The sequence below is a fragment of the Rhinopithecus bieti genome, unplaced genomic scaffold, assembly GCF_001698545.2.
Source record: "Rhinopithecus bieti isolate Rb0 unplaced genomic scaffold, ASM169854v2 scaffold_42380, whole genome shotgun sequence".
Taxonomy (NCBI): Eukaryota; Metazoa; Chordata; class Mammalia; order Primates; family Cercopithecidae; genus Rhinopithecus; species Rhinopithecus bieti.
The window spans coordinates 1,452,603-1,479,199 of NW_016818327.1; the positions used below are offsets into that span (position 1 = coordinate 1,452,603).

A 26,597-nucleotide genomic window follows, 5' to 3' on the forward strand; every position below is an offset into this window, starting at 1 on the left:
TCACAGTTAAATGCTTAGTCTTGATTTTAATATTAGACCTGAGACATTTTCCATGGGTTTGCTGTTTTTCAAAAATTGCTTCTCTGTCTCAGTGAATAAAATTAAAGAGAAATAGAATGAAGACAGTAGGGCAGGGAAACATTTCTTTATCTTATTAATAAGAAAATGAATATTCTCTTTGTCCATTCTGAATTTAGAAAATCTATTTTTTCTATATAATACTGAAATATTTAACAATTCATAAAAAACATAAGCATTTACATTAAAATACAACCTTAAATAGAGCCCTGTAATTTTTACCAGAAACCTTGTAAAATGTGATGAATACATACGCATGAATATTAAAACAAGAAAGACCACTCAACACTCACATAGAAATGCAGCATTACATAAAATATAATAAATATCCAGGATATCAAATCAAACTGATCACTATTCTGGTTTCGATTTTTCCAGTTAAGACTTTTACTAATATAATTTATTATAATAACCTTATGAGTTAAGCATAACTAATGTGAAAAGAGAATTCAATTAACCTTACTGCTGAAATAACATAATTTTTGATATTTTGCAACATATTTTAATCTATAACATGTAAAACTGTCATTTTAGCAAGAAATACACATCCATATAACTAACTGCTAAGTTAAATTCTCTTCGCTGTCCAAAAAAATAGCGTTAGTAGTATGAAAAAAAAAGAAGCTAATCTTATTTATGAGATAATTTTACTGCCTTAGTTCTTGGGCTTTGTCAATAAATGTTGTAATATAGATCATATAACTTAAGTACTGTATTTACAAAATCGAAACCTTTTAAACAAAATACTATACAAAACACTGTCTTTACACGTTTAAAGGGTGCTTTTCTTTACAATGTATGAAATTGTATTTTACCTCCACTTTTACCTGTACTTTTCCCACGTTTCAGGATCCTCCCCATAGTATCTCAGAGGTGGGTTTTAACAGTTGAAACTGGTCTGTGATAAAAGTATGAATCTAAAGATCAAAGATTGCTATATACCTTATGGAGGGTTTTCCAGATTCTCCCAGTGAAAAGGCACTTAAAATCTAAATCATTCATTTTACTTTTTACATATTGATTCTTTGTTTGTCACTAAACATCTGTAACGACCATTTTCTTAGGGATATTGTATCACTTAAGAAGATTCTTTTTTTGGAATCCTTTCTTTGGAAATGCATGAAAGGGTAAGTCAGCACCCAATGCTTATGTTAACTTTTCAACATCTTCTGTCTACGCACAAGCAGTATGATTTCTTCAATTAAAATACTGAGAGAATAAATGAGATTCATGTCAATGTCTCCTTATTGCTATAAGAGGTGTCTTTTAAAAATGACTAATGTTCACCCACCATTATTGAGTCCCGTAACTAAGTTCCATATTCAAGGATCTTATCCTGAGTGTGGCAGGCCTCCTGGCATGAGGGATCTTTCCTGTTATTTCTTGCTTAGGAAACAGATTATCTTCCTCGTATGTCAATATATATTCCCCAAATCACCAAAAGGTGAATATAAACCTTTTCAACATTAGAATCCCAAGAAATCCACATGATCAATGGGTTGATCAGATAAAGGAAAATATGTCGATCAGGTAAGGGAAACTCTCAGAGAGGTCCAAGGTTCTGGGGATTCCACTGCAAGAGTCAACTTTACTAGCTGCACAGGGAGGGGCACCCCTCTGGTTGCAATGCCATTGTGTATTGCTGAGGCATCTTGTCCAAGGCTGGATGGAGTGGTTACTTGCAAGTGTGGACATCAGTCATGCTTTCACACCTCCTGCAACGGACATAGCAGCACCAGATGAACTTACACTCACACCTCTCCACGTGCCGGACCACGTGGGTGTTGTAACCTCGGCCACAGCAGAGGAGGTTGCAGCCATCTGCACCCTCTGATGTACGGTTGCATTCTCTGCCTTGTGTCCCTGGGATTCCCAGTTTCTTATCTTCTACACAGTAGTTGGGAGACTTATTAACGTAGAGCAGATCATCCTTGTGGATTGGTATTTTCCTCTGATCTTTTTCTCTCCTGCGCATTTTCCTCTTTATTTTGTCTGATATTTGGATACTGTTTTCATATTTATCCTTCAACAAATGGCCAATCTTTTCAAAAGAAGACATGGTTTTCCAGCATGTTTTCACAGCACAGGAGCCGGAAACTCCGTGGCAGCGGCAGTCTACTGACATCAACTTGGCGACAGCCTGAAACCAACAGTAATCGTGTTCAACTATCAATCATAAAGTGTTTTACTCAACAACAGAAGCACAGTTAATCTAATCAGTTAACTTTCTGGCTGTATTTCCTCTTGAATAAAAATGATGGTTTTGAACATAAATGATCTTTAAAATTGCGTAGGCTTCAAATGTTTTGTCTTTTTGTTTTTGTCCCAAATGTTTTGTCCAAATTTCTTGACCCTTCAGAGCAAACCTTTCCAAGCTGTATTTAAAGTAGTGGACCAGACTATTATTGGAGATTATCTGTGATAACAAAAGGAAATGACTTCTATTTCTAATCCCTGGTCTAATTTTGAATGTGGTAGGATGCTCACGCATGCCTGTATGTTCCTGATACCATTCAACACCTTGTTACTCAGAATACAGCTCAGGGACCAGCAACACCAGCACCACTTGTGAGAAATGCAGACTCTCAGGCCCCACTCCAGACCTACAGAACCAAAAGCTGCATTTTAACAAGATTGTCATTAAAATTTCAAAAGCACTGAGAGAGAAGTTACCCTCAGCTCTCATGGTGCATAGAAACATCATGGAACTTTACAAATAACCAATGCTGAAACCTCTCAGATTCTGATCTCATTGGTTGGGCTGGGGGTGGGGTGTCCAGGCCATGGGACTTTCACAAAGCTGCTGAGATTATTTTAATGAGCATCCAAGGATGAGACCTATTGATTCAATTGAGAGTTCTCAAGTTTGATCACTATGAAAGTCAGTTACATACAAAGGGAGGGGTGGAGGTGGTGAACTATACTATCCCCTGGTTCCAGGCCACATGAGAAACTATGACAAATCTGGTTTAGTTGGTCAAAAGGAGAAGGGGCTACAGTATGGTGGCTCCCCTCAGCAAATTCTCCTTTTCTGGAAAATTAATTCAAAACACATGCCCTATCCTTGATGAATCAGTAGCACTATCCTAGCATGGAAAAGGGGATAATGTTTATGTAATTTTTTCAATTATAAGTGCTAAGTTCAGTTGAAACAGACTAAGAAATTAAATGAAACTACATATATTTCTAATAGTCCAATGCCTGGCACACACTAAGGTCTAAATAAAAGCCCCTTTCTCTGAAAAAGAAGGTACAGTTAGAGTTGAGATAAACATTTCCAGTAAAGCTAAGGGTGCAAAAACAATATAGAGATTTCATAAGTTTGGGACTCTAATCTCTTACATACCAGGCTAGCCAGCATAGCTTCCTTCAATCCCCAGACGATGGCAGAACAGATTAATAAATCGTCAGGGCTAGCTGTGAAGTTGACGTTCTGTCAACATGCCGGGTAAAATGAAAGATGGATCCATCCATTCAATAACTTGGAAATTATATATGTAATCTCACCAAAGAAAGGAAAAACCTCACAGTTTAAATTCCACTTACAATTCTTATCAAAACAATAAAATGACAGGGGTCTACACTTTGCTATTTTGTACCAAAGCTGACATTGACACGTTTGCAGAATATTATGTTTTCAAACAAATTTTAAAAATGTCTGAACTATCTAATAAGACAATATTACACACAAATAATAACATTTGCAACCTTAAATAAGAGCATATGGTATTGATTTATGCAATGCTTGATATTTCTTAGTAGTGCACATAAGCCTTTTTTGAATTCAGAAAACTAAGAAACCAATAGATGTATCTATTTCTTCTTAACCCAGGGCAAAAGGTGTCCTGTGATTGTATGACAGCAATTTATAAAGTATGACACAGAGGCTTGTTTCTTTAAATTTATGGGATTTCATATTCACAAAACCCTCAATTCTTTAAAACACTTCTGGGCAATAAACTGTTCAGATAAATGTGATCTGCCTACCTTTGTTCAAATTTTAATCTCCCAAAGGTTACGAGGAAAAGCTTAATCAGTGCTGGGTAATAACAAAACACAATTGTCCAAAGAACACTAAAAACATAACAATATATGTTTCCATGTTTAAGTTGATCAGCCTTCTTTACAATCATCACTTAGTGATTTAAAGCTGTTTCTCCCCTGGATCATGACTGAGGAGCCAACTTTTTCTTTTATTAGCCACTTCAGACATCATGTAAGATGTTACCAATTTGTACAGCATGAGGGACAGAGTAGATGCTCATCAAATACTTATTGAATAATTGGTCCAGCTTGCTTGAACAGTTTTATCTCATCCTCTGTTGGTAAACTGAATCAAGAGGGAGTAATAAAAACCACCTTCTTAAACATGTGTCACTGCTAAGAGGTTAATGGTATTGTTTTGAGCCGGCTGGGCTCTCTCTTTCAATTCCTTAGCTTTAGCCCCATCCACAATAGTATTATTCTATGAAAGTTACGCACTACATCATGATGAAGGATAAAAAGAGAGACTGATTTTCACATTCAATTACATCACCTGCTGAATTCGTATTGAAATTACAGAAAGGGTTCTCTCCTAGAAAATTAGCCCTTTTGCATACATACATGGAATTTATAATTTTTCAGTGATGACAGTTTAAAGAGTTTTATTCTATTACCTTTGAATTATAGGTGTCCCTAACAATAAACATAATAAAAGAAATAGTATCTTTATTATATATGATATATATTGTTTTTGTATCTTTGAACATCTATAGAGGTATATACATATTCTTAGAATATTCTATTTATAGGTATATCTATCTATCTATCTATATATTCTAGGACAGAAACATAAATGAACTTCAAGGGAAAAAATAATAACCTGACATGGAATTTAAAATATTATACCCCCATAATACTCCAAGGAAAGAATTTGGATAATCTGGAATTAGAATAAAGCAATGTAATCACTACACAGAAATGATGAAATGCAAAATTCAAGGACAGATAAACACACACATATACACAAAGTTTAATTCTACAGAATTAGAATTCTGCTTCTCAGAGCACATTTTAATAAATATTTTATCTGATTCAGTTTTAGAGGAAGAAATTTGTTGCACATATTAGCTAGTTAGTAAGCAGTTACTTATTATTTCAGTTTTACAGAAAAAGTCTGGTTAAAACGTTTGTCTTACATGAGTAAATCTGGTGATAAATAATATAAGGTATTTATATGCATCAGGATAATTTTAGTAGAATAAGGAAAAATAAAAGTGGAAAATGCAAGTATATTTATGGAAATTGCACGAACGTTCCCCCAAAAAGTGTATTCTGGAGATTTTCCTCCAGCATTCTTAATTAATGTTAAATAGCCATTCTGAATTACAGCAATATCACCATCGTTTTCTGCTAACAGGAACATAAGAGAATAGCAAAGGAATGAGTGCTGTGTGGTTATGAGAAAATTCCTTTCTCTACTCTAGTTGAGTTGTTAAGGTTTATAACGATATTAACAGAGGAATGTTTTGTTAACTATTGCAAACAGATGTGCACATTTTGGTGGAATATTTTTAAACTATGTCAGAGCAATCAGGAGGGTAGCATTTAATCTACTGGATTCCTTGTGTAAGTTTTGGTTTGATAAATGTCTAATGAAGTGAAATAGGAAAGATGCATCATTAATACTTAATGTAAACATAGAAACTGCTTGAGAAGTGTTTAAGAACTGATGGGTTCCACAATTTTGACTCAGAGGTAATGTGGCAGTTGGTGATTGTTTTTCAGTAAATTACTTTGTCCGAATTTTACAAAAATGGCCAGAAAATTGTTGTGGAACGTTTTGTGACTAACATTTCATTTTCTCAACTATCGATGATCTAAGTTTTTATAAAAACTGCGACATGAGGTTGGATGGGTGTACGTAGGATTCCTGTTCCTCTGACCCATTTTGTCCCTTTCTGTCCAAAAATATATTCGAACCTACTGAAAAGCAAAACACTATGTGTTGTTCAACTACTTATAAATATTCTTGGAATAGGTCAATGAAAGTTTGGGATTGAGCCCTTCCCACTTTGTTGAGTTACTCATCATAAAACAAATTATGGGGTAGAGAAACTTAAAAGTTTATGAGGTGGACATGGGAAGAATGGAAATATTTTAAGCACACCAAAAGAAATACCCATAAATATTCCAAGTCACATTATTCCCAGAAGTTCTGCCCCTGGAAGACATCACATCATTCTGTTAGCCAATCACCATTCGGCAACATTATTCTTGGAGTCATAACTTTAGGAATGGTGTCAGAAACCAAGTGGGAATCAGAGTATTTAAGGTTAGCGGTTAGAAAATCATCTATCCTGCTCACAGTACTACTAAGCGCCAGTACCCACATTTCTCTGAACGCTTTCCTACATTTTGAGTTTGTGATTTTGAGGCTAAGAAAATCAACTCAATTGAATACAGACCTGGATTTTACTCAAAAGAATATGCCTATCAGATTAAAATCCTAATTGCCAGTGTTGAAAAAACTGACTTGATTGCTCGTCCATGTTAGACAATAACCAGGAAACTTCTTTTATGGTGTTTGTTTGTTTGTTTGTTTTTGCCACCAACAGAAAGAAAAATGCAAAACTATGTCGAATTATAATACCTCATGAGAAAATAAAACAACAACAAAACACCAGCATAGTACCTACCAAATAACCAGGTAAATGTTTTCTAATATTTTAGGATTTCATCTAAATGTGAAACAATATGAACCAAAAATGAACAATGTGAAAAAATGATTCAGTAGAGAAAACTCAGAGATTTACATAAAATGTACATATATGCATAAATTGAATTGTTTTCAAGTCAGTTAGAATAATAGCAGGGACCTAGGTAATGTTAGAAAACTATTTTGCCAACAAAATGGATTAAAATTAATGGTGAATAGGAAGTGTGTTTTTAATAAAATCAGAATATAAATAATAGTTTAAGATTAATATTAACAGTTACAGAGAGGAATATTACTACCTAATTTGAAAAACACACAGTATAAAACAAAACCAAATAGCTGCCGAATGTTACTAATAAAATATATTTTAGAATGCTTTAGGGGTTTTTTATAGGTCCCAGGATGATTTTATTTAAGAGACTCAATCTACAACATGATTTTTGTTTATAATTTCTATTATTAAAAATCTCTACCAAATTTAACTTAAAAAAATGGCTAAAGGATTTAAGTCTGGTTGATAACAAACACTCATGTATGTTGTTTCCTTGTTTAAAATATATTAATTTGAAACTTTATCTCCTAATTTTAACTCCAGAGTTTTAAGAACCATATTTTTTAAAATTAATATGCTAGAAATAATAAAAATTCCCTTATTGGATAAGTATTTATATTGAAGCAACCACTCCTCAGTTTTTTTTTTTTTATGTAAAACCTTAAGGTAAGAGACATGTTTGCCATAACTATGGTGTTGGGCAGAGTTATTCTAGCGAAATAAAGTAACTTTAAATTTTATAACAAAAATACAAAAGTTACATGCTATTACTGTCATTCTACTTTCTATTTTGCTATTTTGAATTAAATATTTAAATTGAATTAAAATTCAAATTTGAATTTGAAAGTCTTACGGTGATATATTTACTGACTTTTGCTGTTTTTGTATTTTTAAATGGGAGCGTAAGTAAAGAAAACTGGAGGGTAAGAGACTGTAAACGTATTTCTAAATAGGGTTCTATTTATTTCACTTTCCAAAAATGGAAACAACATGGGCAGACATGAGTACTTTTAAGATTCCTAAAGAGATATGGCAACTTGTTTTATTATTTCCAGAAGAATGTTGGCAAATTGAATAATTACTTTTGGACTTTATAAGTTATTGACATGTATTTTAGAAAAATATATGATATGTGCTAATAAATAAATCCCTGTCCTGTTTATGTAACATAGAAAATATATATTCATATAAAAGATTTAGACTCTTTAGAAAAGTCACTATGAATTGCCAACTAAGTCAATTATGTTGTAGAACTCAAACTTTATTGTGTCAATATTCACTAACATGAATATGTATAAGTCGAATTTAGCTACAAGAATGATGCATTTTAAGAAAATAGTATAAAAATGTAGAATTCATAAAAGATGTTAATTACATAGCAGTTCTTCAAATGTACCTCCTCTGTATCTTTAAGATACCGATATTTTAAAGTATCTATAGATTTAATGTATCTATAGCTTCTTTACGCTTAGGTGTATTTATGAATTTTAAAAATTAACCTACATTGTTTTATAATAAAATAACTACCCTTAAAAAAAACTTTCCTTTACAAAAAATATTAATTAAGGGTATGCATTCCCTAAGAATGTTTTCTAGAAAAAGGTAAGTACAAAACTGACAACGTGGTTAGGAGCCATTGCCATCTACTAAAAAGTAGATTTTAAAACATAATAAAAATTCAAACTGGGGAAAATGAAATTTGACTCAGTCCTATTAGAAAGGCATACACTGTAGACCCTATTCTGGCTCCACGACTAAGCGGGTAGAACCAATGAACCCTACAGGCATTGTGCATCTATTATATTATAATTAAAGTTTTAGAGATATACAGTATACAGCCACAAACACATCCTATAACATGGTTTAACTCATATCAGAGAACCAAAATTGTAGTTAGTACATATTCATGAAAGAGTATATATACACATATATATTACACTTATGTTATATATATACATATATATTACACACATGTAATATATATGCAAACGTGAATATATATATACACACACACACACAAACACACACACACATGCATATTTATTTATTCTAATCAAAGCCTCCTATTCATCCTCTTACCAGAGAAGGAATTTTTCAGTTGCTTACTGTGGATGCTTTAATGCATATATATTTAGAAAGGATAATTTTCTACTGCTGTAGTCTTTTAAAAACAATATTGATTTTCAGGATCCCACTTGAGGGCTGCCAGTGTTTGGTTTTTAAGTCATTTGGACAGTTTCATCCGGATGTGTAATCCTAGTTATTTACCTAAAGGCACTGAATTTTGATTATTCCATTTTCTAATACATACCTGCCTTCCAGCTTCATTGTTATGTAGGTTCATTGCTAATAGTACTTTGTTTTCTTTGCCCGTGGTGTTTCTGATGGGGAAATCTAGGAACTTTCTGCTGAACCACATGCCATACTGGACATCATCGGAGCAGCCCCCCCAGTGCCATCCTTCACTTGCTGAGCCGCCGTTCTGCAAGGTGGTGTCACAGGAACACTCTGTCATGTTGCCTGCACTGCATGACCTGGTCACAGAATGCACCAGGCCTGCAGCCATAACAGCATAAATAAATGCTGTCTCTTTGGTGCCTAGAAAAAATATAAATTGCTAAATTAGAGACCCAGGCAACTCTCTGTTTATGTTCAGAACAAAGCCTCCTACACATCATCTTACTAAACAAGTAATTTTTCAGTTGCTTACAATGGATGCTTTAAAGAGTACACATTTAGAAAGGAAGATTTGCTCTTGTTCTAGTCTCTTAAAAAGCAATATTAATTTTCAGTATTCCACTTGAACAGATTGTCATATTCTACATGGTCATACATTATCCCTTTACCTTAAAATCATCTCTTTATTTTTTAAATTTGAAATGTATGTTTGCACCCAGTTCAGTGCATAGTTGACAGTCATAGCTCAGTAATACATACTGAATTAAAAATTCTTTGCATAGATACTGTAAACGGTAATACAACACCCAAAGAAAACTAGACTACTCTTCTTTTTAAATTTAAAATGTGCTCTCACAGAACACAAGCTGAACATTTTGGTGTGATTTATCTGCATAAATAATACGTGTCAGAATGCAAATTAAAATTAAGGAAAGAGCAAAGCAGTTAGTAAACGGTGCGGTATACTTTCACATTAGAGGTTAATCCCACATTAACATGAAACGGCTAAACATTTGATACAGTATTAGCTAGTCCTCTTACAGTCTTAAGGCAACGAAAGGTAAGATAATTAAAATATCACTAGCAAAACGTAATTCTATTAAAATATTGCATATTGAAAATGATGCATTTAGCACACCTGCAGTAGAGTTTGAGCTAAAATCTTTAAAAATTGAAGTCCATTTAAATATTAATAAAGTGGACTAGAAGGGAATCAGCAGGCGACTTTTTTTTTTCTTTCCAGATGTTTAGTTTGGAGTAGAAACAGTTTCATGCCCGTTGTCCAATAAACCTTTTCAACAGCTGATGCATTTCAGCAACTGTGAAGAACACATCTATTTTCTCTTTATTTCTTTCTCTTTCTCTCTCTCTCTCTTTTTTTTTCTCTCTCTCTCTACGGGGCCAGGGCTCCTTCGGAAGGGCGTGACGGCCAAAACGCCGCGGGGAGGTGCGCAGCTCGGCGGGGTGCGCGCAGGGACTCCGTGGAGAAGGGTCAAAGGCGGAGGGGGAACGGAAATGAACATGAGAAACGACAGCGCATCTTTCAGCGCCCCAGTCCGAACATTCTTTGGATCTGCTGATATTCCAGGAACAATCCTGGCTCCCTGTACCTTTATCCTTACCAAGTCACTACGCACGTGGAAGCAGAACTTTGTTTTCCTGCAGCTTCCCGCGCCGCGGGAGTGCGCCGAGGAGGGAAGAGATAGAAAGGCCAGAGAAACTAGGAGCGCACAAGTGGTCCTGCTCAGGTTAGCCGCACGTTGGGTGGTCACGGACAGTCGCTTTAAAAATCACCATTATTCTGTCAACTCGGTGCTCATAGGAGCCAATAAAGGTGGGGCTTCGCTGCAATTAGCCACTTGTTCAGGACTTGGTGCGCAGCGGAGTTGGTTAAATCAAAGCAGATGCGGCAGCCGCATTCCCCGCTGCCGACATCATGTTTCTCCAGCTGGTCACCCACGTAGGGGGGCGCTACGGGGTCCGAGGGGGTCGGCGGGCTAGGAGAATTAGAGTTTTTTTTCCAACTCTGGCGGGGCACCTCAGGAAAGAGGAAGAGCTCCAGCCCCGAGCGCTCCACTCTGGACCTGAGGAGTCACCTCCCTCCAAGCTCGCACCTGCTCCCCAGGTCTGGCCTCTGTAGCTCTCAATCCCCGTGCACTGAAGGGCCTCTTTTGGAACTTAGAGAGCTACAGGACCACATAGCGCTATTTACTTTATTTGGAGGCACCGGTGGAGGAGTTGCCGCCTTCCGTCCCCCAACAACCCCTAAGGTCCCAGGACTCACCGCTGCTCAGTTCGTAGCCAAAGAGGGGGCTGGCGCCCATCGGGGCAGTGGTGGCGGCAGCGGTGATCATGCAGTTCCATCTCTCGTGTCTGAACTGACTCCTGCACTCCTGAATGCCCAGCCGGGCGCCCTCTCCGATGCTCGGCAGCAGGTACGGCTTCCTCTTGCACAGCTCCTTCTGGCGGCTGTTCAGCGGTAAATTGGCGCAGCCCAGCTTCTCTGGAACCCCGAAGGAGGCAATGCCCAACCACCTGTAAGACACGGCCGCCCGCAGGGTAAGCCGCTCCCGAATCCCAGATGTTTTCCGAAAAATTAGGTCACTCGTCCGAGGGTCCCCGCCCTTCTCCCCCAGCCTCAGTTGAAAGTTCCCTAGGATTGGGCACCCCTTTTGCCACATACCCGATGCGTCCCTGCCACCATCATACTCACATCCAGTTTCCTTGGGCTCCGTAGGGGAACAGCACGAGCAGGGCTGCCCACAGCGCGCATAGGCGGGCCAGTCCCAGGAGCGCCGCCCTGTCCATGGCCCCCGCATGGAGTCCCCGAGACCAGCCGCTCCTCTTTTGCACCCCCTCCCCAGAGGCCCTTCGGGCCGCAGGTTAGTTGTCCAGCACCAAGTTATCCCTCGCCCTCTTCCTCCTTGCATACAACATTAAAAGTCAGCAGTGATAGGGGCTCTCAGCAGCTTCGCTCTCGTTTGCAGGGAGCTGTAGGGGAGAGGTAGAGAGAGCTGTTTTGGGGCTTTCCTCCTGCGCAGAGGTGGAGATGTGCATGAGATGCGCGAGCGCCCCTCGCATTCCTAGGTGAGAAACTTCTGTTGATGTATCCGCGTCTCCATCGCCCCCGGCCTCTCCTCCCATCTCCTCCCCTTGGCTGCGCCTGGCGCCTGATTGGCTGAGCAGCGGCCCCGCATCTCATCAGCTCGGGACCTGAGGCTCTCATTGGTGGAGAGCGGCTCCGCGGGGGGCGCCCCGGCCCTGGCCTCAGGGACTGCGTGTCCAGACCCGGGTGTGTCATGACCTTTCCTGCTGTCACAGTCTCCTTAGAGCGGGTAGTTGTGGGGTTGATTCAACCCGAAGACTGACAGGATGCTTCTGTCTTAGCAACCTTAGGGGAAAGCGTGGGTTTGATGAGTCCCACCCATCCCACCAACATCTGGGTTACCCTCTGGGTGTAGTGGCTGGAAAATGTCACTGCCCTTCTTTTTTTCTTCTCCTTTACCTCACAGGAGAATAATCTTTTTGAGTCAGAGTTGGTACCAAACAAATTGACCTTCCAGTCCCCTGCTTGAGGTCCCACTGTCAGGAGACTTTAGAGAGTGGGTGAAGTGCTGTCAGGGTTACAATCACTGACATTTACAATCACTGTCAATCCATTTATTAAGTGGATTAACTATGAGAAACATCCTGAGTGATACGCATTTATTTTGAGCCAAAGAGAAGATTCCAGTCTAGCATCTCATCTGCCATATTTAAATCGTGCTCTGTGATTTCCTTTTCCCTGTTTGTCTTATTTCCTGCCGTCCCTGAGAACGCTATAAGTCCCCTGCAGAAGATGGGGACAAAGAAAATGAGAGCTGTCTGGAGAGTTCTAGAGTACATGAGAGATGTGCTCTGACCTTTTTCTCCAGTCCTACCTTACGATTCTCATGGTGGGAGGGTGCCCGCCCTTCTCCCCAAGCCTCAGGTGAAAGTTCCCTAGGATGGGGCACCGCTTTTGCCACCTACCCGATGCGTCCCTGCAGGGCAGGGCTATACATGGAAGACATATTCTTAAAAACGTGCTTATTAAACACGTGCTGTGTGCCTAGTCCTGTGGAAATTTATAAAGACAAGATCTCTTCCCACAACTGTGCAAATAAACCATACACAAGTGTAAAAGAAAATAAGTTTAGATGATCAGTAAGGGAGATTAAAGAATCTAGCAGGGTACTACTCCCTGGAGCCAAAGATAGTTCAGAAGCAGGAAGTCTTCTAGTGATTGGCAGATTTGGAAGGTTAGTTAATCAGTGTTTTGTAGGATGGAAGGTCTCCCAGAGTTATCTGAAGGCAAGGGCAACATGTTTAGCTGTGGTATTGGGAAAGCCTGCCTCACCTAATTAGACACAAGAAATGTTTCTAAGAAGTGTTATCGGTCCTTAGAGATCTTTTGAAGTGTTAATACATTCCTGTGGTGGATGTATCAGCTCATTGGGTGCCAAAAGCCAAAATTACTTAAATAAAGGATTTGGGGCCAGATGCAGTGGCTCACACCTGTAATCCCAGCACTTTTGGAGGCCAAGGTGGGTGGATCACCTGAGATCAGGAGTTCAAGACCAGCATGGCCAATGTGATGAAACCCTGTCCCTACTAAAAATACAAAATTACCTGGGTGTGGTGGTGCACACCTGTAATCCCAGGTACTCGGGAAGCTAAGACAGGATAATTGCTTGAAACCAGGAGGTGGAGGTTGCAGTGAGCTGAGATAGTGCCACTGCACTCCAGCCTATGGCACAGAGTGAGACTCTGACTCAAAAAAAAAAAACAAAACAAAACAGGATTTGATAACATTAGCCGCTTATCTCCTATATCAAACAGCATAGAGCAATAAAAGCTCACTGAAATTTTCATCCTATCCCACTCACTTCCTTATCCAACAAATGTGTATTGAGTGTACACTATATACCAGGTTCTAAAACCACATTTTAAAGAGTCAAGGAATCAAGTTGATGATAGGATATAGATACTAATCCAGAAATATTTTGGCTAATGGCTAGTGGCCTCTCTGAAAGTCAGAGCCTTCATCCAAGCTCGCTTTATTCTGTGAGCTTCTCCAAGAGGGACCATGGTGGATTCATTGCTGTACCCCTGCCATTGGGCCTAGTACATGAGATCCTGTTTTTGAACACAATTTATTAAGTGGATTAACTATGAGAAACATCCTGAGTGATATGTAAGAGGCCTAAATGCTGGAACTAGAGTATTTACTTCATTTCAAGGGGAGTTGGAGGTGGGGAGGCAATCTTGGGGTTGGGAGTGCTGGGCAATATCCATACCTTAGGCTGATTTTAGGGCCAACAGTGGTAGATGCTTTAAAGAGGTGTTTGATTTTTCAAAAAATCAAAAATATATATTGAATCTCCATTGTGGGTTAGAAAGTGGGGATAGCACTTACAAATGATTGTGGAATTCACAGTCTACTTGGCAAGACAGACAAGGGAGTAGGCAGCTAAAATACAGTGCAATAAATGTATGAGGTAGAGTGTGCTGTGAACACACAAAGGAAGATTACTTATTTCATTCTTGGGGATCAGAGTGGGAAGGAGACACTTGAATGTTACCTTCATTATTATTCTGGGCGCCATCTAGGCATCCAGATAAAGTCTTTGGGGTGCACTCAGAGGGTATTCTGTCCTTAGAGTCCGAGACCACCACTGTGTCAAACATTTTCAAACACAAGACACAATTTTAGGGCCTGAGTGGTCTTGCACCTTTTTTGTATGGGCTAGAGCCTTAGGGGTCATTCTGTCTGTATCTCCAAAGCAAAGGAGACATATTTCTAGGAGCTGACCCAGCTGAAGAAGCAGACTTTTCATTCCATGAACAGACATTTGAATGATAATTTCGTTCCAGGCGTTGTGAACTTTCGTGTTCTGAGAGCTGCCATACGCCCACAAATCCCTCTTACTCTCTTTGTTTGTCTCTCTGTCTCTGTCTCATTCTCCATCTTTCTCTAAACAAAATTGATACTCACTTTACAGATGAGGAAATTAATTTGGGGAGATTAAGAAACTTGTTCAAGGTTACTCAGCTAATAAGTAGTAGGGTAAAAAATAAAAACAAACAAAACAACAACAAAAAAACCAATCAACCTTTAAAGGACCCTCCATTTTTTTTTTTTTTTTTTTTTTTTCAGATGAGGTATCACTCTATTGCCCAGGCTGGAGTATAGTGGCTCTATCATGGCTCACTGCAGCCTCAACTCCCAGGCACAAGCGATCCTCCCTGTCAGCCTCTCATGTAGCTGGGACTACAAGTGTGCACCATTATATTCAGCTAAATTTTTTATTTTGTGTAGAGACAGGGGTCTCTTTATGTTCCCCCAACCGGTCTCAAATTCCTGGCTCAAGTAATCCTCCTGCCTCAGCCTCCCAAAGTGCTGGGATTATAGGCAGGATCCATGGTACCTGGCCAAGACCTTGTTTTTTTCACTACAACATACTGCTGCATAACCTAATTCAAAACATATACGTGTGTGTGTGTGTGTGTGTGTGTGTGTGTGTGTGTGTGTGCAGAGAGAGAGAGATGTTGGGTGTTACATATATATAGATTTTTTTTCCCTGATCAAATCCCCAAATCTTAAAACTCAGATTATCGGGTCTTTGGGTCAAAATTTTTACTGGCATCTATGGTTTCTTACATCACATTTCACAAATCTCTCCATTGAAACATTTAAAAAGTTGTTTTGTTCTCTGAAAATAAACAAAACCCACCCTAGGGAGGTCTTTTGAGAAGCCCCGTGAAGATGGTCTCCCTGAGGCAAGTGGTGAGCTGCATGGGTGCCTTTCCATCTTTCTGGCTTTGCCCTCTGTGGTTTTTGCAGGCTGAGAGGGCCAGTGGAAAGAGCACTGGGCTGGGTTGGGTAACCGGGGCTCCTGCCCTGGTGATGATCGTGTACTACTCATTTCAACTTTGACTCTCAGTTTTTTCATTTGTAAAATTATCAAAATTTCTTTTTCAGATCCGAATCTCTTACTGGAGCACCCATAGGGCTGGAGGGAGGAGAGTGGTACGTGTGTGTGTGTGTGTGTGTGTGTGTGTGTGTGTGTTTGCACATGGTGGGGAGGGGGAAACTGCATTTGCTAGGGGACTGCAGGAGGAGGAAACCCTAGCCATTGGCAGGACCTTGTCTACCCGAAAGATGGTTTGGTCTGCAAGGTGGCATAGCCAGGGTTTTTTGGCCCCCATCTTGTATTAATATCTCCAGCTTCACTGTTGCTTCTGGATTTCAAGGAAAATGAACCTATTTTAATTGCAGAAATCATTTAAAATGGTTGAATTTTAAAATATAATCTTGTCAGATCATATGAAATTTTATTTGGAGAATGTAAGAAGTTACGGATATTTTATCCTGACATATGAAAGTGAGGGACTCTTTCATAATTGAATTTATGTCTATTAATATAAAGCATTCAACTCTACTCTCATTGGAGGGGATTATGCTCTCTATTTAGACTTGATAAATGAAGTAAAAGGTCAATTATAAACATGTATACAATTGCATATTTCAAACTGTTTATTTCTTTCGCAGCAAGCAGGAGCTTCATTTCCTATTTATTATATTTTGTTTCGTGACTGAAGAGAGGAAAAAATATTCACTGACCAATAGAATGTGAGACCTGAGGTTTATCTAGTGTCCATATGTATAAAATGTTGTAAAGATCGTATTATTAGTCATTTAATAAGCACATAAATGAAAGCTAATATTATGTCATTTCATGATCTGAGCCCAGCTGCCTAGATTTTGACTAGCGTTGTTAAGAAAATCGCCATGTGACTGCAAGTTTGCATTGGTTACTGAAGCACCTGTAGTCTCTGGATTCCACATAGCGGGCATACACTTAAACTCGTTTTCCTAGCCGGGGGTAAGGTGCTCTGAGCTGTATTCTGGGAAAAGGAATTAGGGAGGGGAGAGCCAGATTTCAAGCATATTCATTTCACTCAAAAGAGCTCTCTCAAGATGCTGAATCTGTGACTGTTGTCATCTCCAGTCAGCTGAGCCAACTGAACGAGATAAGTAGCTAGACAGCAATAAATCCCATCTTCCGCCCAAGACAGTTGTAGATTACTAGTTGTAGAAAACAGGGGAGCCTCTTCCTTCTGATAGTTTTCTCTCAGTCCCTGGGAAACTCAGCAAAAAATGTCTGCCTGCAGAGATATGCCTTGGACTCTGCCTCTGGCAGCCCATCAGAGGACGAGACTTCTAAGGGCCCTGTTGTAAGAATTTCTGCTGCAGATCACAGAGACTTATGTGCTGGAAACTGATACCAGAAGCACCCCAGCTGGTCTTAACTCCCATGATAGAACAGAAGACCAGAGGTGACTTTTTACATAACAGGGTCCCCATCCATTCTATTTTAAATTCCACCTGGATGCTACAAGTGTGGAACAGAGCACAGGCTTGTGACCACTGGCTCTCAGGAGGGGGTGGAGAATGGCATTCTGGATAGCTTGCTGTCCTTTAGTGGCCAGAAAAACCCGCAGGAATGACAGACTTGGAGAAACAGAGGAGACACCAGTGATAGTCCCAGGAGAAAGAGCAGGAGTTGGAAAGGGATGATGCTTTGCTTTTTAAATTTCCACAACCACAAAAGTTAAAAGTTTTTTGTTTACTCATCCTAGCAATTAAGGTTGAAGAAGCCTTGTAAAGTGTTAGTAGAAAGTGACTTATCTCTTACCAGCATTTCCCCAGCAATCCTTAAAGAACTTAAAATAAAAAAGAGGGTACCTCAAGATTTTTAAAAGTGATATTTTGTAGGAATTATGCAATCTTTTGGAATAAGGGAATAAAAGTAAAACATTCCTTGACAAATAAGAGTGGTCACTTCATTCAGAGGGTGAAAGTAAGTAACATGCACAAAACTGGAATATATTGGTTGTTTTGATTCTTTGAATACTTTTTTCCCAGTAATTTTTTCCAAATAAAGCAACTTCATTAATGAGTGATTTTAATGTTTTAATGTTGTCAAGAAAATTAAGAATCTGGCATTTACATTGCTTAGAGTAATATTTATGGAGTAATCACTAGGCTGCCTCTAATGGAAAAAACAAATTTGCCCTTCTTGTAGGATTTTCCTAACAAAGAATAATTAAAACTTCAAGGGGGCCAGGTGTGGCGGCTCACGCCTGTAATTCCTCACTTTGGAGGCCGAAGTGGGAGGATCTCTTGAGCCCAGGAGTTTGAGACCAGCCTATGCAACGTAGGGAGACTCCGTCTCAACAAATAATTTAAACATTTGCTGGATGTGTTGGTGTGCACCTCTGGTCTTAGCTACTCAGAAGGATGAGGCAGCAGGAAGATCGCCTGAGCCCTGGAGGTCAAGGCAGCAGAGAGTCCTGTTCACGTCATTGCATTCCAGCTTGGCTGATAGAGTGAGATCCAATCTCAAAATCAAACAAACAACTTCAATAGAGAAGTCATTTAGAATTGACTGCATCTATCCTATTCTGTTTGTTGTTCTGCAAAATTATGTCATAATTTTATGTCATGTCATAAATGCTTTTCAGGCAACAAATGCCAGTCAAAAGTAAGCAATTGCTGATACTGCTTTTGTATCCAAAGTCATTGTTAGAATGTCTAACCATTGGTTACTGTCCTCATTATGAGTGGGAGCAAGTTGAGATGGAGGCTTTTAAGTCTGGCCAAGCAACAAATGCCATTTGGTGTTTACTTATATCTCGGTGTTCACATTTAAACTTGACCTTAATATTTTCCTCCCTAAAATCTTTAATAATTTATTTACTCCTATATCAGTTTTAAACCCTTTGGTTTGACTTCTAAAATCCTTTATTCAGGATTTATCCATAACTGTCATTTCTGATAAAATTCACTCTGTATCCTTGAACTCATTCTTCCTAAGCAAGAAACCTTCTGTCATCCCTTTCCCATAAGCAGGACCTGCATATTTGTCTTTCAGTTTCTTGAGAAATACTGCCTCTATGCCTAGAAATTTCTTTTGTCTCCTTCCACGTACTCAAACATATCTACCTATCTTCTAGGTCATACCACTTTAGGAGTTAACCATGTTAACGTCTCTGTCTGCCCAATTCCTATATCACCTGAGGTCCCTACCACAATACTTATCACTTAATTTACTTTTGCTAATGGTCTAATGTACCTTAGTTGTCAGTCATCAATTAGATTATAAAACATCTTTTTAAAAATTATGCTTTAAGTTCTGGGATATGTGTGCAGAACGGGCAGGTTTGTTACATAGGTATACACGTGCCACGGTAGTTTGCTGCACCCATCAACCCATCATCTACATTAGGTATTTCTCCTAATGCTCTCCCGCCCCTTCCCCCCAAACCCCCATGACACGCCCAGTGTATGATGTTCCCCTCCCTGTGTCCATGTGTTCTCATTGTTCAACTTCCACTTATGAGTGAGAACATGTGGTGTTTGGTTTTCTGTTCTTGTGTTAGTTTGCTGAGAATGATGGTTTCCAGCTTCATCCATGTCCCTGAAAAGGACATTAACTCATCCTTTTATATGGCTGCATAGTATTCCATGGTGTGGATGTGCCACATTTTCTTCATTCGGTCTGTCATTGATGGGCATTTGGGTTGGTCTGCATAGCACTCCATCGTGTGTATGTGCCACATATTCTTTATCCAGTCTATCATTGATGGGCATTTGGATTGGTTCCAAGTCTTTGCTATTGTAAACAGTGCAGCAAAAAACATACATGTGCATGTGTCTTTATAGCAGCATGATTTATAATCCTTTAGGTGTATACCCAGTAATGGGATTGCTGGGTCAAATGGTATTTCTGGTTCCAGATCCTTGAGGAATTGCCACACTGTCTTCCACGATGGCTGAACTAATCTATACTCCCACCAACAGTGTAAAAGCGTTCCTATTTCTCCATATCCTCTTCAGTATCTTTTGCTTCCTTACTCTTTAATGATCTCTGTTCTAACTGGCATGAGATGGTATCTCATTGTAGTTTTGATTTGCATTTCTCTAATGACCAGTGATAATGAGCTTTTTTTCATGTTTGTTGGCCACATAAATGTCTTCTTTTGAAAAGTGTCTGTTCATATCCATTGCTGACATTTGATGGGATTGTTTCTTTCTTGTAAATTTGTTTAAGTTCCTCATAGATTCTGGATATTAGCCCTTTGTCAGATGGACAGATTGCAAAAATTTTACTCCCATTCTGTAGGTTGCCTGTTCACTCTGATGATAGTTTCTTTGGTTGGGCAGAAGCTCTTTAGTTTAATTAGATCCCATTTGTCAATTTTGGCTTTTGTTGCCATTGCTTTTGGTGGTTTAGTCATGAAGTCTTTGCCTATGCCTATGTCCTGAATGGTATTGCCTAGGTTTTCTTCTAGGGTTTTATGGTTTTAGGTCTTACATTTAAGTCTTTAATCCATCTTGAGTTAATTTTTGTATAAGGTGTAAGGAAGGAGTGCAGTTTCAGTTTTCTGCATATGGCTAGCCAGGTTTCCCAACACCGTTTATGAAACAGGGAATCCTTTCCCCATTGCTTGTTTTTGTTAGGTTTGTCGAAGATCAGATGGTTGTAGATGTGTGGTGTTATTTCTGAGGCCTCTGTTTTGTTCCATGGGTCTATATAACTGATAAAACATCTTTAAATCCAGGAGTACGAATATTTCTTTTGCAACTCCTATTGCCTACCATAGGGTTGAACGCATAATAGGCATTCAATAATGGTTGAGTGGTGGTTGTTTTAAACAGACGAGGAGTCTCTTACAAGAATAGTGGAATCAATGAAGCATTAAGTTGAGAGCTGTCAGCATTGACATAATCTACTAATTTACCACTTCTCAACTGGAAATTTGTGATGACTTCTACCTACTACATTACATTAGTATGTGCCATGTGATTTACACAAGTTCCAAGCGGACCACCAGATGGCTATGTCGAGAGTATTCACAGTTTCGGTTTCTGTTAGTGTTAAAATCAGTAAATAAACTGAGACTCTTAAATCTTTCTGACAAACCTGTAGCCATGCCATGTGCTCCTTCCAGGTAAGTTTGTTGAGCTAGTCTAATAACTCAAACTCTTACTGGAGTTTTCTCCAGAGAATGCTTTTTATTTGAGTAGGCAAGTGCTCAGAGCCCGGGAGATTTACGACGGTTCAGAGACATAAACACAAACTGCATAATAGGTGTGAGGTGTGTTCCAACTGCAGCCCTCTCACCTTCTGTTAATGATTATGGGAAGGGAGGCATCAATACAAAAACAGCCGACTTGAGGGCTCTCAAGTTTGCAATCTGATGAAGTCTTCTGGTGCCAGACCAACTTTTGGGGTTGTCACATGGCTTAGTGAAGCAGCTTCCAAAATGGACTGGAAACCACAATTTTGATATACTGGGCCAGATGCCAGAACGGAGTCGGAGTCCAGCCGGCTGGGTAAAAGATTCCAGTTGCTACTTTAGCACCAGTCTATTGTCTGAAATCTCCAGGGCACACTCATGAAACCAGCACCAGACAAACACAGTGGAGCCACATTTTAATGCTGTTTTGGGGAGAGAACTAATATTTGCCTTATAGGTTAACTGAGTTATGGCAGGCTTTGGCTGGAAGGAGTTTTCCTTCAGGAACTGATTTGGCCCTCAGCATATCTTAATCTTATGGTAATTGTTGGCAGTCCGGGGTGGGGTTCGGTGCTGGAATCTTACCCTTCATATTCCACTCCCCTCCTTGCCCCAGGGGTTCTGATGAATAACGCATGTACAGAGAGATCTGAACCAGTTTGGGCAAAGTATCAGGTTTATTAAGTATAAAGCTTCCCAGTATTGTTTTACTATGCAAAGTGAAATTTCTTATTTCTTCCTCTTGAAGTGAAGACTGAAGGCTGATGAAGCAAGGTTGATCTGATACATCTACCCAGTTTCAGGCTCAAAAGCTGGGCCAGAGAGAAGCAACTAGGAAGAGGCAACAGGCAGTGGAGAGGAGAACTCACTCTAATTGAGGACACTGAGATCTAGGAAGAGGAAAAGTGGAACCATCTTTTGAGTCACCCACTCGTGATGGGGACCAACTGGCTGGCCACTCTTTTTCCACAGGGAAGGAGCAACCAGTGAGGAGGGAAATAGAGAAGCATATTCTTCACCATAGAAGGAAGAAATGAGAGTACAGAAATGTCAAAGGAGATCTTCACTTGCTTGGGCAGAGAGGGCAAGTTACTCAGTTCTGCTACCTACTGTAAAATGTAGTATTGCAAGCCCTCAAAATAGACAGGTAGGCAGATTAAGAACCATTGCAGAAGCTATAGACAAAATAACTATATTGCAAATCCTCTGGATTGTATCCTGAGAAAAGGCAAGCTATGCAGTGATAATTAGCAGTGGTGTAAGAGGAGTGGTTAGTATAGGACCTATTAATGCCCATGGGAGCCCTGTCCATTTCTGCACTTAGAAGCCATGTTGAGACAGAGGAGAGTTCTTCACCCTCAGCTGTACAGGTTAACCCAATGGAGCAGAGAGGATGATTTCACCAAAAATTATAGTGTTTCTAAATAATGTCCGCCTCTACCTTTTTAACCTTAGAACACATTATTTGGGTTGCTTTTCTGTTTGTGGTTTCCTTCGGCAACATTAAAATTAATTCATGATTCCTCACACATTGTCACCTCAGGCAAGCGGCCCAGAAGAATATCAGGTGGCCTAATCAACATGAGGTTGGAAAATTGGATGGGATTTAAATCACGAAATAGATAATCAGCAGGTGGCCTAAAATCAATAGGTTGTATTTGAGAAATATAATACTGCTGTATGTAGATGCTCATAAAAATACTGAAGAAATATTTTGATTCATATAATATTCACAATTATTTGTGGATAGATTTGCATAGACTTTCAGGCTTGACAAAACAGGTTATGACTACTTGCCATGGCATAGAAATAAATATGCTACATTTTTTCCAGAATAATTTAAGTGATTTGATAACACTTACCATGGAGGATTATTTTTGGTAATTGCTTGCTTTAAGGTGTGTCTTGCCTGGAATTCAAAAATGAACAAAAGAAAGGAGTTGCAAGTCATAAATATATTTAACAGCTGGAGAAAATAGAAGAGCCACCTAGAAAGATTAAACTCAACCAGGATTGTTTCCCTTAGTTTTATGCAGTATCCTCCAGCGAGTCTTGAAATTTTTTTGAGGCTCCTTTCCTTATATTAATATTTAAACTGTACTATTCAGTAGGCTAATCAAACTTTGCAAAACAGCTTAAATAAAATATCCTTTCACTACAATTGTAACAGTACTATAGATTTTAAAAAATCACATACATGAAATAAACAATTCTGTAGGTCTTGCAATGAAAAACAAATTTCTCACTTCTCTACCATTTTCCCCTCCCCGGGAATAACAACTTTCACCTCTTTGACCTGATTCTTTCGATATTTTTCCTCAATTTGTTAAATATTATTACTGATGCCATTGCTTCTTAATTTTTAAAATTTTAGACATTATCTGTGATCTTCACCCCAATCCCTGCACATGTGTACTTTCTTATCCTTTCCATTTTGCATATAGGTATCTCAAAATTGTGGTTAGGTCACTAGTGAGCTTTTATATTATTATGACACATAATGTTATTTTTGCTAAGCTATATGGTAAACAGTGATTATTTCCCTTTTCCTCACTTGCCTTTTCTCCCCACTTAGTTTTCTTTTCTTAAACTTTATTATAAATTGACAAATTACAATGATATAAATTTGGGGTACAAAGCAATGTGATGTATACAATATGGAATGATTAAATCAAGTTAATTAACATTCCATCACATCAAATATTTACCTTTTAATGGTAAGAACATTTAAAATGTACTCTCTTAGCAATTTTGAAAAATGTATTATTATTAACTATAGTCACCATAATGTGCAAACAGTTTTAAAAAATTATTCTTTCTGTTTAACTAAAACTTTCTACTCTTTGATCAACATCTTCCTATCCCTCTTCCATCTTCAGCCTCTGGTAACTCACCATTCTGTGAGTTCTCATTTGCTTAGCTTTCTCTGTGCTTGTCATGAATCAAACTCCGAACCTCACCAGTTTTCTAAATGTCCTCTGATGAATGAGAAGTGCTATCAATTCCATGTTTTTGGCACAGTGTCTTGCAAAATTCCCTGACCTGTTCCAATCTGGAATGGTTGCTTTTATACTTGGTGCCCCACCCTCCAGGGATCCTCTTGATCTTCATCCCAGGGATTATAGTTTCCTTGTTTCTAAATAGAGATCTCATTTTTCTGAATCTTGTGTATTTCTCATTTCTGGTTTACTGTCCTGTTCCAGGGGAACACATAGCACATAAACAGTATATGTAAAGTGAATTTTTATCAGAATTCACCTGTTTTACAATAGCGTAATCCTACTCTGATAGTTTGGTTAGGTATCAAATTGTAGGTTAGAAATAATTTTCATTCAGACAGTTAAAGACATTTCCCCATTGTTTCCTAGTTTCCATGGTTATTACTGCAACATTCCAGACCCTTTTTTCCTCTCGTATCTTTTAGAATCTTTTGTTTCTCTGTAATGTTTGGAAACTTCATGGTAATGTGACTACATGTGGGTATATTTTCATCAATTGTTCTAGACATTCAGTAGCCTATCTCAGTATAGGAAACTATGTTTTTGCTTGTAGAAAAACATTTTCAATTTTTTTTTATTGATTTCCTTTCTTCCATTTTTTTCTCCTGAATTTTCTATTTTATGAACATTGGATCAACTTTCTGATTCTTTAAGTTTTGTAACTGTTCTGTTCTATTTTCTTTTGTATGTTTTTCTCTAATTTATGTGTGATTTTCTCAATTACATCTTTATAGATTTCTATTGAGTTTTTCATTTTGCTAGTATACATGTGTATGTGTGGACCTGTATATGTGTGTGCAGGTGCTTGTGTATGTGTGTGACTTCTAAGAGCTCTTTGTATATTTCTTTGCATGCTTTTAAAAATGAAATAACTTGTTTTAATTTTGTGTGTGCTATGTTCTCTTATCATTGTATATTATGTATTGGTCTCCTATTACTCCTTTAAAAAATTCTCACAATTTGAGTGGTTTAAACACACACGTACCATCTTACAGTTCTGGAGGTCAGAAATCTGTAATGGATCAGCAATCCTGGGTCCCTTCTAGAAACTCTAGAGGAGAATTGGTTTCCCTGCCTTTTCCAGCTTCTATAGGCTACCTCTTTTCCTTGGCTTGTGGTTCCTTCCTCACATCAATCTGACCTTAGCTTCTGTTGTGATATCTCCTGTTACTCTGCTTCTATTGTCTGATCTTCTCTCACAACCCTCCTGCCTCCCTCCTGTAAGGACCCTGTGATTACATTGGGACCCCATGAATAATCCAGGAAAATCTTCTCAAGAGCATTAACTTAATCACAGCTGCAAAGTTCCTTTTGCCATGTAACATATTCATAGATTCCAGGGACTAGGACATTGTAGTGGGTTGAGTGGTATCCCCCAAATAGACATATATCTATACTTTTTTTTTTTTTTTTTTTTTTTTTTTTAGATGGAGTACTCACTCTTGTCTCCCAGGCTGCAGTGCAGTGGTACAATCTCGGCTCACTGCAACCTCTGCCTCCTGGGTTCAAGCAGTTCTCCTGCCTCAGCCTCCTGAGTGGCTAGGATTACAAGCGCGCACCACCACACCTGGCTAATTTTTTTTTTTTTAATCTCAGATAGGGTTTCACCATGTAAAGCGGGCAGATCATTTGAAGTCAGGATATCTATGTCTTAATACCCAAAACCTGTGAATGTGATCTTGTTTGGAAAAAGAGTATTTTCAGATGTAATTAAGAATGTTAACAAGAGATTATCCTGGATTATCTGAGCGGGCCCTAAATCCTGTAACAAGGGTCCTTATGAGAGAAAGAAGAAGAGACATAGACACAGAGAAGGAGGAGAAGGCCATGTGAAGACCAAGGTAGATGCTGGAGGTGATACCATAAGGAATGCTTGGAACCAACAGAAGCTGGAGGAGGTGAGAAAGGATTTGCCTCTAAAGCGTCCAGAGGGAGTGTAGCCCTCCCAATATCTTGATTTTGGAATTCTGGCCTCCAGAACAGTAAGACAATAAATTTCTGTTGTTTTGAGCCACCCCACTTGTGATGCTTTGCTATGGAAGCCCGAGGAAACCAATACAGATGTGGGCATATTAGAGGAGGGGACATTATTCTAATACGATGTATCAGTGACATTTTCTGAAATTTTCCTCCTCCTGCTTCTTCCAAGTTATTTCATTGTTTTTCTTTGTCTCTGTCATTTTAGAAACTTGCGTCAGATGTCCAGTAATCCTTGGTTGTTGCTCATGATTATGAAAGAGTACTTAAAAGCCAATTAGATGCTCAGACCATGTGGGTGGGACTTATTGACTTTGGGTTTTAATTTAGGATGATTTTGATGGGTGATATTATTGGCAAATCTTCAATGTCAGTATATTTATGTCTTGTCTCTTAGGTTGGTCAGTTTCTCCAGAGAAGAATATTTTAGTCTTCTGTTTTGATGATATTGGCTAATGTTCTTTGGTCTAGTAGAAGAGAGTTTAAGAAGTCTTAGCATTTACAG

The 26,597-nt window shown here is 38.7% G+C and overlaps 1 protein-coding gene across 2 annotated transcripts; it reads right to left on the reverse strand.

Moving 5' to 3' along the window:
• On the reverse strand, positions 1 to 24,464 carry WNT16 (Wnt family member 16). 2 transcript variants are annotated; one of them, XM_017856927.1, is made up of 5 exons: positions 24,159 to 24,464; positions 22,979 to 23,025; positions 11,293 to 11,543; positions 9,142 to 9,428; positions 1,614 to 2,218 (listed from the first exon to the last, which is right to left on the reverse strand). In XM_017856927.1, exons 1-5 carry the CDS (start codon positions 24,267 to 24,269, stop codon positions 1,754 to 1,756), a joined length of 1,161 nt encoding a protein of 386 aa, XP_017712416.1. In that variant the 5' UTR covers positions 24,270 to 24,464; the 3' UTR covers positions 1,614 to 1,753. The 2 variants fall into 2 exon arrangements, with proteins under 2 accessions (XP_017712417.1, XP_017712416.1); XM_017856928.1 differs by lacking the exons at positions 22,979 to 23,025; positions 24,159 to 24,464 and adding an exon at positions 11,722 to 12,132 and having other exon boundaries at positions 1 to 2,218.
• Between the last annotated feature and the right edge of the window lie 2,133 nt (positions 24,465 to 26,597).

Excerpts from the sequence above, each read along its gene's own strand:
- WNT16 (XM_017856927.1), bottom strand. The coding sequence starts at position 24,269 with ATGAGATCTCTATTTAGAAACAAGGAAACTATAATCCCTGGGATGAAG. Across the intron at positions 11,544-22,978 it reads ACCAAAAATAATCCTCCATG|GTGGTTGGGCATTGCCTCCT; the intron begins GTAAGTGTTATC and ends CGTGTCTTACAG. Across the intron at positions 2,219-9,141 it reads ACAATGAAGCTGGAAGGCAG|GCTGTCGCCAAGTTGATGTC; the intron begins GTATGTATTAGA and ends TGTTGGTTTCAG.